Consider the following 18779-nt stretch of genomic DNA (forward strand, 5'->3'; position numbering starts at 1 on the left):
GGGGGGAACGGAGCGGGGGGAGCTGAGCTTAGGTCTCGGGTTGCTGAAGATGCTGCTTTGATATTTCTTTATTTACATTGTTTATTTATTTTGAGGAGTTGACCTCAGCAGACATGGCTCCCGAGGCACTTCAGCTCAGCGCTGAGGACGGAGCGTGCCCGTACTAAAAATGGCGCTGGTACAGCCCCCTCAGCGAGCTCGTTCCCTGAGTAAAGATGGCGGCGCCCTCTTCAAGCGCCTGGCGGCGCCCTCCTGCCCTCACTCAAGATGGCGGACCCACGGAGCGCCGCCTGAGGAGGCGGCTGAGGGCGAGAGTGGCGCGGGGGCGGTGTCTGGAGGACAGGATAGAGCAGGGAGGTGAGCACCGCCCTCCTCTCCTAAATACCGAAGTAGTGACTACAAACAGCCGGGCCTCCACGTCTCCTACAGCGCTGGGGCCCGTGAGTATCCCGTGAGTTGTCCTCAGTGCTCTGGGCTCCTCTGGAAGAATTTAAGAAATAATTCTCAGCGCTTATGGGATACAGCAGGTGTTCTGTGCCTGCTGCGTGCTGCCAGGGCAGTCCCCTGGAAGAAATAGTTTGAGATTGTTGTGTTTTCACATAAAACTGGTTCTACGCTTCTAAAAGTGTGGTTTTTTTTTTTTTTTTTTTTTTTGAGTGCCTGGAGCAGGCAAGCTTTGTTTTCAGAATATGCTTTTTGTAAGGTGTTTTGTGGTGATTCCTAACTTTTCCCTTTTCTCACTTGTTTAAAAGGTCAGTTCCTATTTTTCTAGCATTTTTTGAGAATTCCAGTTTTCAGCTGCGAGCTGCAGGGGACCCCAGGCTGTTGGCATGGAGTGAAGGAACACTGAGTGGCAGATGTGCCCAGGACAGGCAGCACTGCTGCCAATGGGCTTCCTTCTGCTCCAGAGGCATTTCTTGAAAAACACATGGGGACCCAGAGACTGAAAACAATCACAGATTCATTAAGGTTGGAAAAGACCTCTGAGATATTCAGCCTACCTCCACCATGGGCACTCACTAACCATGTCCCTCAGTGCCACCTCCACAGATCAGGAACATCTCCAGGGACAGTGACCCCAGCGCTCACTGAGCGGCCCATGCCAGTGCATTGCCACTCCCTTCTGAGAGTTTTCTGAAGCCCTTCTGAAAGTCTTTTGTTTTCACGGATGGTTATTTTCCTGAATAAATGGTGACTTAGGAATGGATTTATGGATATGATGATCTGTTACAGTTCCAGGCATTCAAGGAGTTGGTGAAAGTGTGGACTCTTAAAAATATAGGGATGTCTGACAAAGATCTCACTGATGTGAAATAGTGCTAACAGCTTCTGGGAGATTTGTGTGTACTGAATTTGCAGTGCAGAGTTCAGCAGATAAACTATGCAAATGAAAATTGATATTCCCTTCAGCAATTGGGAAAGAAAGGCCATGGACAGAGTGCACTCTGCAATGAACTCAGCGCTCCAGATCGAGTCTGGGGTGCTCCGATGGGAAAAGTGCAGTGCTTCTGTGTCTGCATTGTAACTCGAGGATGGATAAATACACGGCTCGCTGCTCATCACTGTCAGGAACGTTGTCACTTCTCACAAGCACTGTGTTAATTGAGAGTGAGGGCTGGGAAGATAGGCATCGAGAAGTTGATTTTGTTTATTTATTTATTTATTAATGGAGGATGGAATGGTGTGTTCTTTGCATGTTGTATGCTTTTAATGCAACTGCTATTGAATAGAAAACAAATTGAGGGGGCAGGGAGGGGGGAAGGGGGAGAGCATTAAGAAGTGTGTTGCTAGTTTGTTGTTGGAATTCACTACAAAAGGTTTGAAAGTGCTTACCCAATGCAACTGGCAGGGCTGTGAGAGCTGCATGTGAGCTAGGGAAACTGGCTAGCAGAATAGAAAGGGTTTTTTTGGGAGCTCTCATTTGATGGTGTGTGAGAGAGCAGACATGTCTATGATCCAGGGGCACTCCATAGGAAAAGCGTTACAGCTGCTTAGCTCCATCTTGTCCCCGCACTGCCCAAGGCTTTTCCCATTTCTGTCAGCGATAGGGTCGGTGCTACAGAGCACGGGCACAGCTCGTGTAGTCCCTGCAGGATTTAGGGACTCGGACCTCCTGAGCCCATGTTTAGGCGTTGCTTTACTGCGTATAAGCACACGCATCGCTTCTCCACAGCTTCTTCGTTTTGCTCTCGGCTGACCTCCCGGCCGGCACTACTAAAGGCGGCTGAGGGCAGCGGGCCGCTCCCACCCGTCCCATGGCCGCAGCCCGGCCGTCCCCCGGGAGGCGGCTCTCTCTCCCGCCGCGCCGCCCCGGCTTCCTGCGCCGCAGGTGAGGCGCGTTGGCTTCCCGCTTCCGCCCAGGTGAGAGCCGGCGGCCATCGCTCCACTCCGACCGCCTCCTCTTTCTCCTTCTCCTCCTCCCGGCCGCAGGTACCGAGCGGCCGCCGGCCCCAAGCCCACCGCCGCGGTGCGGCCCTTCCCTCGGCAGCGTCCCGAGGGGCGGCGGGCGGCCCGTTCCTGCCGCTGCCCTGCCGAGGCTCGCGGTGCTGCGGGCGGAGGGGTGAGCCCGGCCCGGGGCGGCTCCTGCCGCTGTGAGCCCCATGGGACGCCCCGCTGCCCTCGGCGCCCGGTGCGGGTGTGGTGTGTGTGTGTGGGGGGGGACCCTTTGGGGACTCCGGCTCCGTCACTCAGCGGGGTGTGGACAGCTTCCATCGCTTGGGGAAATGGTATCCTTAAGTTGCAGCGGAGCAGGTTCCGGTTGGATGTTAGGAGACGTTAATTCTCCCCAAAAGAGTGGCCAAGCATTGGGACGGGCTGCCCAGGGTTACCGTCCCTGGGGGTGTTCCATGGCACTGAGGGGTGTGGGTGTGGGGGGCTGGGCTGGGAGTGGGAATCTTAGAGATCTTTTCCAGCCTTGGTACATTTGTGATGCCTTTCATTGGCGCCTTTCAATTCAGAGGTTCTTAACAAAACGTTTTTTTAATTACTACTTATTTAGGGATTGATTAATGGGAAAGCTGTTCATTGCGTTCTTGTCAAATTTTCGAGTTTAGAAATGGAGCATGGCTCCAGGTTTAACAGTTCTCCTCCACAGCAGAGTGGTTTATCAGCTGAGTACACTGTCATCACCAGAACTGGAGGACTCAGTGTTCTGTTCCACTCAAATTAGCTGCTGTTTAGATCCCAGAAGCAAATTTTCCACGAGTTTTGCTAGAACAAGTTTCGTAACATGTTCACTGCTGCACTGAGTGGCCTCAGTGTGAGCTCAGCTTTCAATCAGACATCAGAGGCTCTGTGGCAGTGCTCCCCTCCGGGCCGGAGCCCGCAGGAATTCAGGTTCTGCCTGTGGGAAGCTGGTGTGCCTTGGACATGAGTAAGGCTGCTCTCCAGGCTGCTAATCACAGGTACACAAGATTCTCTTGCTTTCCTCATCCAGCAGTCACTGAGGGTTTCTAACACCAAGACAGATTCCCCACAGAGGTGATTTATGGATATTTGACGGTATTTAGCTTTGGCCTGTTTTTCTCTGAAGACCTTTGGTGTGTTTTCATTGATGTATTTGCAGCACCATTCGTTTGTTTCTTGCAAGAGCCTGGAGCAGCCCATATACTCTGTAGCAATTTTATTAAGACTGTAACATGACACAGCACAGCAGTGAGTGGTGGTTTCATCTGAGAGGTGTGTGCATGCTAAGTTTGGTTGGATTGAATTTGTCTGTGTGTTCTTGGTTTTCCACCTTAGAACAGCAAAATGTGCTACAGTGTTGTGTTTTTTTTAATCAGTACATAGCTGCTTGTAAGCTGTATTATTTTTAATACCACAGGCTACAGGTGATGCTGCATTAGGACCGTTTTAAGATTAAATTTGCCCAGAGAAATGCTGTTTTCTCTTACTTTTGCCATTGCTTAGATTGAAATTTTTCAAGTTAGAGACGTTCCCAGGACTGATGAAGATGAGCCGTGCACAAATCAGTCATTCCTTGTAACGGGGCTAGGAAAAATTACAGCTGCACCAGTGCAGAAAGGTGACTTTGGATCAGGATGTACCCTTTCTGTTCCCTGCTCAGATGGCCCTGTAAGGAGCCTTTGAAAAATAGCAGCAGTTAGCACTTGTGTGGTGAGGACTTGAGGTGTTTAATGGCCCAGAAGGTTACAGTGACACTGAGACAGGATTTCCCCTATGAGCGCAGCTCTTGGAATGATGCAGGTTGTTGGGGATGAAGCAATTGTAGTTGTTAGGTGAGAGGGGGGAGATGGACAGAAGCATCTCTGTTGGCTATACCATGCCCTCCTTCAGCTCCCAGCAGCCTTCACAGGGCAAGTGCTTGTCAAGGCCACTGCCAGAGGTGTCGTGCTGCTCTGAGCCTGGGATGTGCCGGGCTGAGTGCCCCGTGGCAGCTCTGGGGGGTGATGGCAGGAGAAGACTTAAACCTTTCAGCTCTTCTGATGACCTCTGCTGGCACCAGCATGGGGGAATTCCTTTTTTCTTAGTTTGCTTTTGAAGGAGATCCAAGTCTTAGGATTTCATACAAAACCTTATGAAACTTTCCCGCTCCCTATGATGCGTTGAGTTCAGCTCTCAAAAGTGAAGACAGTAAAAACCCCGATGCATGCTGTGCTGAAGAGTGAGGTTTTTTTCTGGTGTTACAAAACACTCAGCTTTCTGAAATTCATGATTTTCACAATGATTTTACGATTACATTGGGAGTTGTGACATGAATTTTGAACTTTGAGGTTTGCAGCTTTGTCTACCAATAAGATAAATAAGTGGCTGTAGAAATCTGAGAATGGAGTTGAGGAAGTTGAATGCAGAGTGGACAAACTGTTTTTAATAGGACAAACCACGACGTTTTGGTTTACTTCAAAATTATCATCTAGGAATGGACCTCTTAATTATTGACCTTTGTCAATAATCTGTTGGCACCCTGCTCAGACCTTAGCATCAGTATTTGGAAATTGATTAATGATTATCTATTTGGGTCCTCAAACATAAACAGGGCTACAGTGGATGGAGCTGTGTGCTTCTCTGGAGCCCAAGCTCCGGTCTTAGGGACTTGTTCTCAATTATGCATTACTTGAAAACTCGGAATTAGCTTGCATTCTCAGGGATCCCCTCACAGCAGAAGGAGCTGTCTACCTTAAAATAAAGCACACTTTCCTCCCTCCCCCCCCACTCTTTTTATGAAAGAAAGGAGAACAAAGAAATACTGAGAGTGGTTTTAACGTACTGCACGCTGTCTGGAGGCCAGCTTTAATCACGAGGGATCCCAAAGTGCTGTGTAAACTTGAACTTTCCTGCTAACTGTACCTGAGGTCCACTTCAGCATCTGCTGGAGCAGAATGTTCTGCAGTGGCTCTCAGCAGTGCTTTGGGGCAGCTCAAGCAGGAAGCTTGATGCTTTCTTTAATGTATTTCTTTTAAATTTTATTTCATATTTTCCTTTTTTCACCTCCTTCTCTAGGGGACTTTGGCATGTTAGATGGAGCCTAGATATCCTACGCACATTTTTCTACTCTAATTTTTTTTTTTCTTGGATCTGCACCCGTTGTCATAATTGCTATTGTTACACCCGCTGTAATGGAAAAAAAGATTAATCTTGGAGACTGTCAGCGCGGCTCTTTGAGGCTGCCTTTGAATGACGCAGGCTATTTCTCATGGTACAGTTTGCCAGCACAGCTGAGCTGCTGCAACCGCTAGCTGCTGCTGCAAGGTGTGGTCCTGTTCCCAGCCCCATCCCACGTGCTGTTGTTTGAGCACTAGGTGGGCAGGAGGCTCAGCCCCACCAAAATGTGGGGGGCTTGTTGGGTGTTTAATTCCCTGCTCCGGTTCACTGTGGGGTTGGATGAATGAGTGCCAGCCCAGATGGGACAGGAAGGAGGACAAAATGCACGAAAGAAACTTTGGCTTCTTGGCTCCAGTTATTGGATGGGTACAATGTTGTCAAGTTGTCATTATTTCCTGCCATACTGCATTTCTTTTCTGGGTTTAATCTTCACCCTGCTGCTGCCATAAAGGTGTTTCAAGTCGCTTTTCCTTATAGGAGTTCTTCTGTATCTCACTGTTGTTGGTTTGCTTCATTGTTTTATTGCTGATGTGAGGTGGGAAAACGGGAAGTTATATTGAGAATAAAGGAAAAAAAAACTTTCATATTCCTGTTTGGTTAAGATTTACACAGTATGTTTAGCTAAGGAGGGGAAGTTTTGTCTTTTCACTTTAGACGAGGACTCAAAAATATATAAGGAAAAGGTATTTTCATCTGTACTTCAGAATCAGATCTCAGTGCAGAATCAAAGGCTGCTGCTATGCTATTTGAAGTGTTTTATTTCGAATAGAAAAGGAAATAAAGCTGCAAAACTTACATAAGTTCAGATGCATTCCTGAAAGTCTTTCAGGAGCTGTGCTGCCTCCTCAACTCCTCCTATGAATTTGATTTAAAATGACCTCCTAAATCTGTTAATAGTCTTGCAAAGGGAATCGTTTTGCTTGGCCCTGGGTGGAAACCATGCGAATCCACCGAGTTGTGCAGGAATTCCTGTAGAAGCCAAAACTGCTTAGATACAGCAAAGTGTACATAAATTTGAAACTGTGGTTAGTGACATACCACCTATTTTTTTTTTTCTTTCTTTTTCATCTGCTTAATTAATATTCCCTTATGTATTGCAGTGTCCTCCTGGAACTCCAGACATTTTCAGCTGGGACGTGGATAACATCAGAGGAAGAGCTGAAAGGCTCAGAGGCTCTGCTGGGTGAGCAATATACTTACGGCTCTTGGATTGCAAGATTGACAAAGCAAATGTAGAGCTTTTTTTTTTTTAGTATATATATTTTTTTTCCCCAAGTAATTCCAAATGTATATTATTCTGAAGTTGCACTGTTACATACAGGGCACAGTTTAAATTACTTAAATTGTGCTATTGAATGGTTGAGTTCTTTCAGAAGAGCTTGTACTAAGTGAAGAAATCTTGTTTCTTGTGTTTTTGATATAAATACCTTGATAGGTTTCAAAATGACAGGCTCCACATCAACATAATAACTGGCAAGTGAAAGTACAAATTTATCATCAGTGCTAATTGCAAGTCTGTTGTTGTTATTCTGCCATCTAGACCTCAGCTTCAGCCGCAGTCCTGTTTTCTTTTGCATTGCAGAGAGGGTGGAAAGGATACTGTGTTTGTTCAAAGATTGTCTCAGACATAGGAAAGAGAAAGGCAAGCACGGGGAGTAGGAGGACATAGTTTTCTCTCACCTATTTGGCACCAAAGCTGTGATTAAGAAGATGTTGGGCTAGGAGTTGAGTTAGACAATTTGGGGCCTTCATATACTGTCCTGTGAGTGGAGGGAACCTCATTTTATAGGAACTTCTTGAGGAGTTGTTTTATGTCAAGGTTTCACCTGTATTGCCATGTGGCAGGGCTGAGCTGTTGTGAGAACACTGTCTACAAATAATTAAAACAAGTGGAAGTACCTATTAAATAATATGAAGATTTAGACTGCATGTGTATTTGAAAAGATGACAGTTTTAATGCTCTCGCTCCAAATAATTTGGTTGAACATACCTCCTTTAATTTCTTTGACCAATTTGTTGTTGTTTTTGTCTTATAACATGTATTATTCTTCATCTTTGAAAGAGTTGTTCATCTTCCTTTTCCAGTGTAAAAGAAGCAGCACACAGAACAAGGAGAAATTTTTGAGTGTGCTGGGCTGCTCTGCAACTGGCTGTACTGAAAAGCTAACAGTAGTGTTTCTTAATTAATTTTGTTACAGTTAATATTTTATTACTGCATTTATTGACATTCTACCTTAAAGCATTCTACTCAAAGGTATCGTTTATTTGTTTGTTGTTGTTGTTTTTATCTCATCTAGATTATTCTGAGTGATTCCAAAAATACCCTCCAACATGCCTGAAAACCCTGCTGCAGGTATGTAGTCTGAAAGTCAATACTGTTAAGTGGTGAGAAACGAAGCTCCATTCCTAACATATAACTACTTTGTGGTGCAGATAAACAGCAGGTGCTGCAGATCATTGACCGTCTGCAAGCAAAACTGCGTGAGAAAAGAGATGTCCAACATAATGAGAACCTGACTGTTCTGCGCAACACGCTCAGGAGCCCTTTGTTTAACCAGATATTGACCCTCCAGCAGTCCATCAAGCAACTGAAAGATCAAGTGAGTGTAGGATTACTGTTGTTGGTGTGATTGTAACTATGCTGAAGTTGGAACAGAACAGTCTGTGTAGGCATGTATTGATGAGGACGGTCATTAATAAGCTGTAACTTGGTGCTACTCAGTGCTGGCCTTTTTCTTGTCAAGCTGCTATCTACCACATCACTACTGAAATGAGAAGTGATCTTTCAACGCTTTAGTCATGGGGCAGTGTGCCTTGATAGGGATGTAGAAGAGTGAGATTCTGAGAAAAGCATCTGCAAAAGACATCAGCTCTAATACTTTGAGTTCTGAACAAGTTGAAACTGAGATTCTTTGTTTTTCTCAGAAACTAAATACTGTTTATCAGCTGACTAGCAGCACCTTCTCGCTTATCTATTTTTAATAGATATAGATTACTAATCTGTAATTAACTATCAGTTAATTGCTGCTGACTTGTACAGGAATGGTTAACATGCTTTGGAAAATAAAATATAGAAAATCACCCTGAAGATGTGCCAAGCTCTGATGCTGACATATCCAAGCTAGCTTTAAAGTCAGTTAGGTATGGCAGTAGAAGTGACTTGCATGGATTGGTTTACAATGCCAGTAGGTGCTTAGATCTTGTGGACAAGGATGTTAATGACACCTCCACCATGCAGTTTGCCAAGTCAGGCATGGAAGCTTAAAACTCAGGGACTGACTTGGCATACTCTATGCAACAGTAATCCCTGTCTTTGCTGTTACTGAACCTGTCCAGCTGCAGATATGGTGGGGTAGGTCCCAGGAGAACGGTGCCACCGTGCTGTCATTGCTAAATATATTGCCAATATTGCTGCCTGCATAGCATATAGTGGCTCTGCCATTCATACTTGTCTTCTTCCCTTGTTTGCATTGTTGGAGCATCTGTTCCCATCTTCCAAATCTTGAGTGCACGTCTGCAAGCTGTTAAAAGTGAGCAAAAATCCAAATCTAGGATCGTGCATCGTAACTGTGGCATAATGGATTTTTTTTTTATCCAGAATGCTCAGGCTTTCATGTCTAAAAAATTAAGTTTTCTATAAGTTTTTCTTAAGCTTGTCCCTTTTGAGAACTTTCATTCAGGAGGGGATTTTTTTTTTGTTTACTTTGTTGCACTGGAAGTGATTCGGCTTTTCTACCAGGACTGGAAATTGAACTGCCAATTGTAGCACTGGTAGCATATTCAGTTGTAGTTAGCTTGTGCCCTAGGTTCTCTCTGTATAGAGTAGGCATTTGAGTGGTTAAGTGACTCTTAAAATTTGTGATCCTTGTGTGAAAACTGTCTGAATTTGCCTGCCAGTTCCACCAGTGTTTGAGCGCCTCTTTAAACATCAGGGAGAAATGAGGAAGATGGGCACAAGCAGTGAGAAAGAATGGTAGAACTGACAGAAATGTGTGGAGTAAAAACAGCTGAATCATTTAGCGAACATTCCTTTCTGTAAGACAGTTTAAAGTTGGTATGCTAGCTTGATTATAGCTTACACCTTAACATTACCTAAATTATACAGGTGAGTACATTTGTGAGAATACGGATAAATAAACGTGTTTGTTTGTCAGCCTTCACTCAAAATTACGTATGTTGAAATCTGTGTTCGTTTTTAAGTTTTACTACATCTCTGTTCATTTTTAACAGCTCAATTACATGCCACCTGACCGGTCAGTAGATTTTGATTTTACTAAGAGAGGACTGCTGGTGTTTGCTGACAAATCAGTTACTGCTGGAAACGTGAGTAAACAGAGCAGTTTACCAGAACCCAAAGCATCTACCTTCATTCCAAACTTGGGAGTTAATGAATTCAATACAGTCATCCAACAGATGGCAAAGGTAAGGCTTTTAGGTTCAGTCAACCAAGCTTTAATGTCAGACCTTTTCTTGCTTGATTTTGGAGTACTTGTTCAAGCATACTGTTTTGTTGTACATCCTGGAGTGTGATGCAACCTAAGCCAGTAACAGAGGTACCAAGGACTCTTTTTTACTTTTCCCCTGTGAAAGACAATGTCAACAATGGAAAGTATTTTCTTTGCCATTTTTTTTTATTTTCTACCAAGCACACCAATGTAGAAATGAAGTTTCAGTTGCCAGAAAACTTTTTTTTGGTATTTGATGACACTTAATTGAAAATGGATATTTTCTGCAGAAACTTGTTTTGATGGAAAGATTTTTTACCAAGTACATTTTGAATTGGAAATGTACCAGCTTTGTTGATATATGAACAGTGCAAATGATTAAAAGAGCTGGCATGTAATATTTTATTTAACTCTTCATTTAATATGTCTCAACTTTGCCAGACAGATGCTGATTTCATTAACATGATGTAGCATGTACCAGATGCTTATGGAAGTTGTACAGGTGCAGACATCTACCCATGTGCAATTGGCATTTATACCATGAGTGCATTGTTCTGTGTTACTTTGAGCCATTAATTTAATTGGTTAGTCGTGCCTTTCTATATTAAGTAACTGTTGCTAATTGACTACCTTAATGTAGCTGTAATATTTTCAGCATAACTCTTCTTGTTAGCATGTCATTAACTCATCTGATAAAAGATTTAACAGTAAAGACTGCACATTATTTTGGATAAAACAGCTGTGATAGAAATGCTTTCCCTAAGTAACGCTTCCCAGTAAACTACCCCAGAAATTATGTATTTGAACTGAGAAGCAGGCAGTTGCAAAAGCAGAGTTCTATTGTTGTTGTGGTTTTTTTTTTGTTGTTTTTTTTTTTAGTTTGCATTACATGTGAAGTTGCAGGAATGGGAAGGAAATTAATTTCTTTATTTAAAAGCTGCAATCTTTTGAACACGTACCTAAAAATCAGCATTAAAAGCTAAGGGAGCCAAAAGACAAGTAATTTAGTTTAACTGTGCAGCATTTCCAGAAACCCCAAATATATTGCTATAGACAGCACTTTGTTCATAGTTTTCATCCAGTTTGGAATTCATCTCATAATGTGAATGAAGTGTGAAAGCAGCTCTTAAATTCCCTGAGGTTTCAGAATCTCAGAGTGCTCGCATATCCAATACTCTGCTATATTAAAAATAATAAATGGAGGAGCTTTTATAGGAATAACATATTTAGTATTTTGCCTTTGTTTAGTCTTAGGAGGGGAATAATTCTCCTGGTGCATAAATTTTGAACTAGCTCATTCTATTGCATTAAAAATTAGTTAATCAATTTTTTTCTATTTTACTAGGGGAGACAAATAGAATCAATAAAGATTGAAAAGCCTTCTGTCGGAGGTCTTGGATTTAGTGTTGTTACCCTTAAAAATCACAACTCGGGAGAAGTTGGTATCTTTGTCAAAGAAGTTCAGCCAGGAAGCGTAGCTGACAGGTGAGATCTTCGTAACTGTAATGGAAAAATTGCAGCAATTCTGAAAAGAGCAGGGCCTGATTTTTGCATTGGTGGCTGTCAGGCTAACGTGTTTGTTTGGATTATCTGGTGGGATACTTTGGTGGTGGTATCTCGAGTTCTGGCTTTTCAGCTAAACAGACTCATGTTTTGAGGATCAGATTTTCAGAGGAGTTTCAAATATCCATGCTGTTCACAAATGGAATTTCCAGAAAACATGACTCACTTAAGAGAATCTTGAGTACTGATTGAAAAACAAAGGCAGCCTGGAAAAGAGTACGAGGAAAATAAAAACTAGCCTCTGGATTTTTATCCATTGTATTACTGAAAGATTTTTTCCCCTTCACTTCTTTATTTATGTGCCTATGACAATGCTCTATTTATAGTTGGGTTTACTGTGTGCTTCCTGTGTAAATTAAGATCCAGTCCTTCCAGCAGATCCCTGCACAGATGTCATCATAGAATCGAGGCTTCGGGCAGTTTTTTTTTGTATTATCTGTGAGTTCTCACCCAAAAACAAAAGACAGAGCAATCCTTGAAAAACAAAATGTGATTGTAAAACCACAAGAGTTGGCATGAGACAAATGCAGTGCTTGGAATTATGTTTAAAGAAAATGTGTCTAGATTACAAGTCATTGGTGTCACTTTTTAAATAACACATGTCAGGAAGTGCCAACACAGGATGACAAAAAGAGTGGGGAGAGGTTGGAATGATAATGGCTATGGGCCCACAGAGAACACACCAGAGAACGCTTGCAAGAAAAGCATATTAGGCTCTTTCAAAGTGGAGACAGATGGACTGATCTGGATGTCAAAGGAGGGTGAATATCTCACTTCAGGATTTGATGACCTGCTGCTCACTTTCTTTGATGAGAGAGTCTAAAATATGGCGAATGCCTGAAGAAAGGCATTTCAGGAAAACATCTTAAATGTGGCATGATAAAAATGAACTTTAAAATGCATTAGTTAAGATGTACAGCTATATTGTTTTGGAGGTTTCAGAAATCTCCCCAGCATGTTTCACGTTTTGGTTCTGAGATGAGATCTCCTGGAGCCTTTTTTGGATTCCTACAGAGCTTTGAAGGCAGTGTCTGTCTATGTAACAGTTTGGTCTCGTGCTCAGAATGAATATTTAACAAAGCAGATAAGTGATGGTTTCTCTCTTGTCACAAATCTAAATTCATCACTCAGATAAATTAACTGTGAGATTTATGTTATCTTAAAGTATAATATAAATTGAACTGTCCACTGCCTGAAGAAAGTTTGATGTCTGAGTTTTGATAATATAATTTTTGAATAAAATATAAATATACAGCTTGACCATCTTTAGGGTCAGATGATGATATAAAACAATATTGTAGCCTGAGCTGTGGACGCTTAGATATAATGTCATGTGATGCTAAAAGTAATGAAGAATAGTTCCTAGTTTGCTGTATAATTGCAACTTTTTTTTTTTTTTTTTGTCCTATAGTTTAACATCATCAAGAAAGTGAGGAGATTTAATTGAATTTTGAATAGTTGAAGGAAAAAATTGAATAAACTTGCATACTGTGATAAAGTTGGGTCACACTTTGGCTGGGCAGTTCAATGTGTATTGTGTGTCGTTTGTAAGTTGAAGTCAGTCTAATGAGTAGATTTTTTTTCTTTATGTAAACTTTGCATGGGAAGTCACTGTGCTGCGTTTTGAGATTTCTTTTAATGTTTTGTTAAGGGATCAAAGACTAAAGGAAAATGACCACATACTGGCCATTAATTGCACCCCATTGGATCAGAACATTTCTCATCAGCACGCTATTGCACTCCTCCAGCAATCCACAGGATCTTTACATCTGGTTGTTGCTAGGGAGCCAGTTCAAGGAAACAGCAGAACTTCGCCTGTCTCACTGAGTGATACAAATCCACCTGGGACTGTAAGTTGCTGTAATACAGTCAAAATCAGATTTTGAACTATGCTGGATGCTTTTTTTTTTTTTTTTGTAGTTTTAAGTGTTTGTATCAGCATACATACAGGATTTTGGGATTTTTTTAAATTGTGTTTTGTCTGTAGTGACATTTGATTTAGGCTGATCATGCAGTAAGTATAACACTTCCATTGCAACACTGCAAGAAGCTGTTACAAAATAGGTCCTGGGTTTTTATGTGCTAGAAGTTCTAGTAAATCAACATATTCCTAGCAGCAGGGCTGTTCAGCATAGTCTGGATAAAGTGTTTTATAAGTATACCCAGCTGAAAAATACTTGCACTCAGCAATTAAAGATGCTCTGATTACATCTTAAAAGACTGTAAACATAACCTGTCGTGAGCATATCGAGTGCTTGAAATACCAGAACCAGTCTAAACTTAAATTGCTCAAAACCAAATGCCTTGCCTTTGTGGGTTTTTTAAAATCTGCTGAAGAACCTATCCATTCATTATTTTTTTTTATCTTCTTTTTTAATCTATGGATTTCATTCATTGTGAACCCTTTTGTTTTCTTTAACAAGGAGTGATTGTCACTCAGATATAATAAGCTAAGGCTGAGCCTGCATCTGTGTTCAAGCCATATGGTCCAGGTGGCTTCATTGAATTTGGTTGAACTGCACACCTAAATCCAGGGTTTGCAATATTGGAATCTTAATTTATTATGCTAGCAGGTTTTGATGAAAATCTGGTTAAGAGCAGTGTTTTTCCTTACTCTCAGTAATTATTTCCCTTATGATTATTACAGAGGTAGTGAAATCTGAAGGTTTTAGTGCATGATCAATATTGTTTATTGCACTGAAAATTTTAAAGAATTAAACTTTAACTGCTTTTTCATTGAAAGATCTGCACTGAACAGACTAACAAAATAAAATACAAATATATATCTCTACAGGGGGTCTTTAAACTCCTTTTATGATATTTAACTGGCTTTGGCAAAGATTTTCAGTATGCTAATAAATCCTTTATTCACAGAAGACTTAAATCTGCCTACTTTGCTCCATTTTGGTTTCTATGAGATATTAATCTGACAGAAACACTGCCTGCATTTGGGTTACTTAACAGCTTTGTTATTTTCAGATTGTCTTGTAGAACATAAGGTCATCGTACAGCGTAGCTTAGAAACGCGCTTCCAATTCAGCATGGCAGGATTGATACAGCACTATTAATTCACCATGTGCTGGTGTTGTTTAGAGTGTGTGACATAACAGATAGAAGAATTTGGGCAACGCTAAATGAAAACTAGGCCAGTTCAAGCTTCTGGACTGTTCTTCTGCTTGCAATATCCTTGATTTCTGAAAAACTAGAAGGATAGTTTTCATTTTGGCAAGAAAATCTTAGAATTACTTCTTCTTAGTCAAGCTTTTTCCTAGTATCCTGTTATGAAAGTAAAGGACAAAGTGTATGTTTAATAAGAGAGGAGAAAATCCCACTGCATATTTATAAGGAAATGAAGCCAACAGAAGAAAAATCCAAGAGATCTCCGGTATGTGGCAAAGAAAGAAGAGGTGTTTTGATTTTTGTTGTTGTTCCTGGTACAGGTGAAATTGAGAAACATTAAAGATGGACTGAAATTAAAGTCTTCTCTTCTTATTAATTGCAGATTCGTTGGGGCCACGTTGAAAACGTTGAGCTGATTAACGATGGCTCGGGATTAGGCTTTGGAATTGTAGGAGGAAAGCTGAGTGGTGTAGTTGTAAGAACCATTGTTCCTGGAGGATTAGCAGATCGGGTAATTTGTTATATTATGTCACTTCTTATTTGATTGCAAAGTATAATTAACTGCTTTTGACAGTCTTAAAATAAACTAGGATGCTTAAACAAAAGGAAGCTGATAGCATCAAACTCTGAATGCCAATATATACTTCATAAATAAATATGTTGAAGTATGATTAAGGAAAAAGTCAGCACCTGATACAAATTAAGTTGTTTCTCAGATGTGCTTTGGCTTATGCAACATTGTTGAACATGCAGAAATGCTAAAAAGTTGTCTAACCTTCTCGTAGTTTCGGTACTTCTGATACTTTCTGCAAGGCTTCCTGAAGTTTCTGATATCTTTTAAAGTTGTATAGGTTTGATTTGCAACTTTTGATTGCCAGTCTTTAAAGATCCAGCACTGAGTGTAGCTACATTCCAGGAGCAAAATACATGCAAGATTTGGATTTTTAATGTGAATTTGGTCATGAAAAGTTGTTGCATTGAGAACTGGAGCCCACGCAGTCCATACAGTCAAGACCCAGTAACATATAAAAGAATGTATGTTCTATTAAATTACTTCCTCTAGTATAGGATGGAAACAAAAACTGGAGATTCAGGGAGCTTTAATGGAAAATGCTGGCTCTTACTTGACTGACTTCCCCTAAACCTGTCATGTATATATGAGTATTTTTTAATTATTGTGTAGCACCTGTTTTGCTGTAAGGAATAAAGTGTCTTGGCTACAAATGAAGCATGTAAGTTAAGAACTCACCACATCATTCTCAGCTGAATGAGACATCATTAAGAACATGTGAAATAATGAGTGCATATATATGTTAAAATTGGATGGATTTGTAAATGAGTTTGAGTTAGTCCTGGAAATAACTCCACTATGATTGCTGTATAAATCAGTGCACCTAAGATGGTAGGGCTGTGTTGATCAATACCAGCTGAGTATTTGGTGCTATGAATGCTTGCTTATACTAGGAGTGATGATGTAGGCCATGAATTATAATCATCATGTAAAAAATGGTTTGTGTGTGTGCAAAACCCTGTTACCTTCAGTGGAGTTACTTGCTTGAGTTGGAACTGGTCGTGTGAAAAAAGAATTGCCAAGTTAATATAGAAGCATTATTAGCAACTTTAAATTCTAACCCCTGTTCTATGCAGTTTATTCCAGGAAACTGCAGTATGTAACAGCCTATAAGATTATATATTTTGGGGTTGGAACTGTATGTCTTTGAGATCCCTTCCAACCCAAGCCATTTTATGATTCTAAAATGTTCTTGCCCTTTTTTTCCTAAATTTCCTTGGGAACACAGGGATTCAACCTGTGTATATCTTAGTTTTGAAAAGCCTGATTTACCGTGGTTTACTGCTGTGGGAAAAACAGCACTTAGTATTTTGAAAACATCCTTAATTACTTTATATGTTACAATGATGGTCAAGTCTGATTGTATTCTCTTGTATTGGCTGTTATGAAAATTTCCATAGGCAGTTTCAGTTTTTTACATCCTGAAAAAAATTTTTGCAATGTTATTTATGTTTGAAGGATGGGAGGCTCCGGACTGGAGATCACATCTTACAGATTGGAGGGACCAACGTGCAGGGAATGAGCAGCGAGCAAGTCGCCCAAGTGCTGAGAAACTGTGGGAATTCTGTTAGGATGGTAGTTGCGAGAGACCCGAAGTGTGAAATTACAGAGAGTCCACCAGCTCCTGTGAGCTGGCCAGTCAGTGCACTACCCTCATTTCAAAATGGAAATGTAAGTATCTGATGTCTGCTTACGTTTTTCTGTTTTTTTAAGTATGTTTGTGGCTTGGGACCAGAAAGGAGGAGAACAGAGAGCATTTTTGACACCTGAAACGCTTCTTCTGAGTTTCCAGTTATTGTATTTATATATTTAAGTGATCATTACTTTTGCTCCATCTCCTGTAATTTTCCCCTTGTTTTTAATGTTCTTAATGCCCCTAATCTTGGGATCGAAATGACTGGCTGTATGGAATTTATTTCAAAGCATTCACTTAATTATCAAGACCATGAATATTATCAATAAACGGTGCTTCTAGTTCTCCTTTTTCACGAATTACATTTTTGCTAATCAATCATTTGTAAGGGGATTTAAAGCCTTGTGTGAATTTCCCTAGTCTGAAAGCCAGAGTGCCATGGCCAAACCAGAATTATTCAGCACTATCATCTTTTTATGAAACATAAGTGTGATGTTTTCATAGTCTACACTACTGTCTGTGATAGGAAATATATCTAAAAATTTTGAAACTTGTTTTAGCAAATCTTAACATGGTCATATCAAAGTCTCTTGTTTTTGAAGTCATTCTTTTCAGTTTTGAGTAATTAAAATCAACAAATGCTACACTAAGTGTACAGTAGGTCTTGAAACATAAACAAAGCTGTGCTTGTGCACCATCTGCTACTCCTGTGCTGCTTAGATTTAGGTGTAGAATCTCAGTAGCCTTTTCTCCTTTATCTAGTTTTCTGAATATGAGTGAAGTGAGTGAATTTTTTAAAGCACCATCTTTAAAGGTCAGACTAGCAGTCATGTCCTTAGAAATTCACCTTCTTGCTTACTGGGCAGTCACTGCAAAGGCAGACATCAGCTTTGAGGAGAAGTGCATACCTTGCATCTCTTTGGTGGGCTGCTGTGACTGCAGCTGTCAGTGCAGTAGTTGAATCCCCTCAAGCTCCTTTTATTGGAAGCATAGTAGGAATTTGGAGTGGCAGAGAGATGAAATGGGTAGTCTACATACCTTAAGGCTGGAGTCTTAAATGTGGGCCTCTCTCATCAAATATTCTGTTCTTAAGAAAATAATGACAAAAATTCATAGTCAGAGGAGCTATGAAGGATTACTTTCTGGTCATATCGTATTTTCTGAGGCCTGTGCTATGTAAAAACTTGGCCCAAGTTTTGTTTCCAGTACAAAATACTGTTTTAGTGTTCCTTGCCACAGAGAAGGACCTGTATGTGACTAATTGATTGTTATCATTGTCAATGATGCAACCTTTGTAAAGATTGACTTTTGATATGGTTTTGTGGTTTGGAGTGTAGCATAGAAACAAGGAATAAACTCGGGCACCTGCGTGGTCGCACAGAGCTGCATTTAAGTAGGCAACTGCTCCTGTTAGTACAAATGTGTCTACCATGTGTATGTGTGATTTCCTTTGTTTGAGGACATCGAACCTATCTCTGCTTTGAAATCCCTTTTCTGTTGCTCCTCACTTCCTTAGCATCACTGTTTTCTGAAAGGAATGTGTGATGTGATAAGCCTGCGTATTTATACCAGTTTTCTGACTTCTTAACTGTCCAGCAGAAACAGCTTGCACAAGTGGATTCATGACCCTTCTTATCAGGAAAGGCGAAGGTGTTTAAGATTTCTGCTGACTTTTGGGGTTTACTGGGTAGTCTGTTATTACCAAATGGCAGTGGAATCCAAGGGCCCTTAAGCAGTCCGATGACAACTTTTGTTTTCAATGAAATATGAATATTATATGTCTGTCAAGTATGTAGAGAAATAGTAGCAAAGAATTTTGAAAGCAATTAATGACTTTGGGTGACACATTGAGAAAATCCTGGATGTTTCACCTTTGCAAGTGTAA

At 41.0% G+C, this 18779-nt stretch overlaps 1 protein-coding gene across 10 annotated transcripts in view; it reads left to right on the forward strand.

The window, feature by feature from the left end:
* PATJ (PATJ crumbs cell polarity complex component) overlaps window positions 1–18779 on the forward strand; it is a 142999-nt gene that overhangs the window by 177 nt on the left and 124043 nt on the right. For 6 of the 10 annotated variants that reach the window (XM_085231942.1, XM_085231932.1, XM_085231940.1 and 3 more), the window contains exons 1-9: window positions 2311–2430; window positions 6663–6745; window positions 7860–7915; window positions 7996–8162; window positions 9793–9984; window positions 11353–11492; window positions 13222–13420; window positions 15073–15201; window positions 16720–16932. In XM_085231942.1, coding sequence (XP_085088068.1) covers window positions 7894–7915; window positions 7996–8162; window positions 9793–9984; window positions 11353–11492; window positions 13222–13420; window positions 15073–15201; window positions 16720–16932 — 1062 coding nt within the window. In that variant the 5' untranslated portion in view covers window positions 2311–2430; window positions 6663–6745; window positions 7860–7893. Of the gene's footprint in view, window positions 1–9; window positions 441–2298; window positions 2431–6662; window positions 6746–7859; window positions 7916–7995; window positions 8163–9792; window positions 9985–11352; window positions 11493–13221; window positions 13421–15072; window positions 15202–16719; window positions 16933–18779 lie in introns of those variants that run through there. The other 4 variants (XM_085231934.1, XM_085231937.1, XM_085231935.1 and 1 more) reach the window with 4 other exon arrangements.

Source organism: Meleagris gallopavo, chromosome 10, assembly GCF_905368555.1.
Source record: "Meleagris gallopavo chromosome 10, MGAL_WU_HG_1.1, whole genome shotgun sequence".
NCBI lineage: Eukaryota > Metazoa > Chordata > Aves > Galliformes > Phasianidae > Meleagris > Meleagris gallopavo.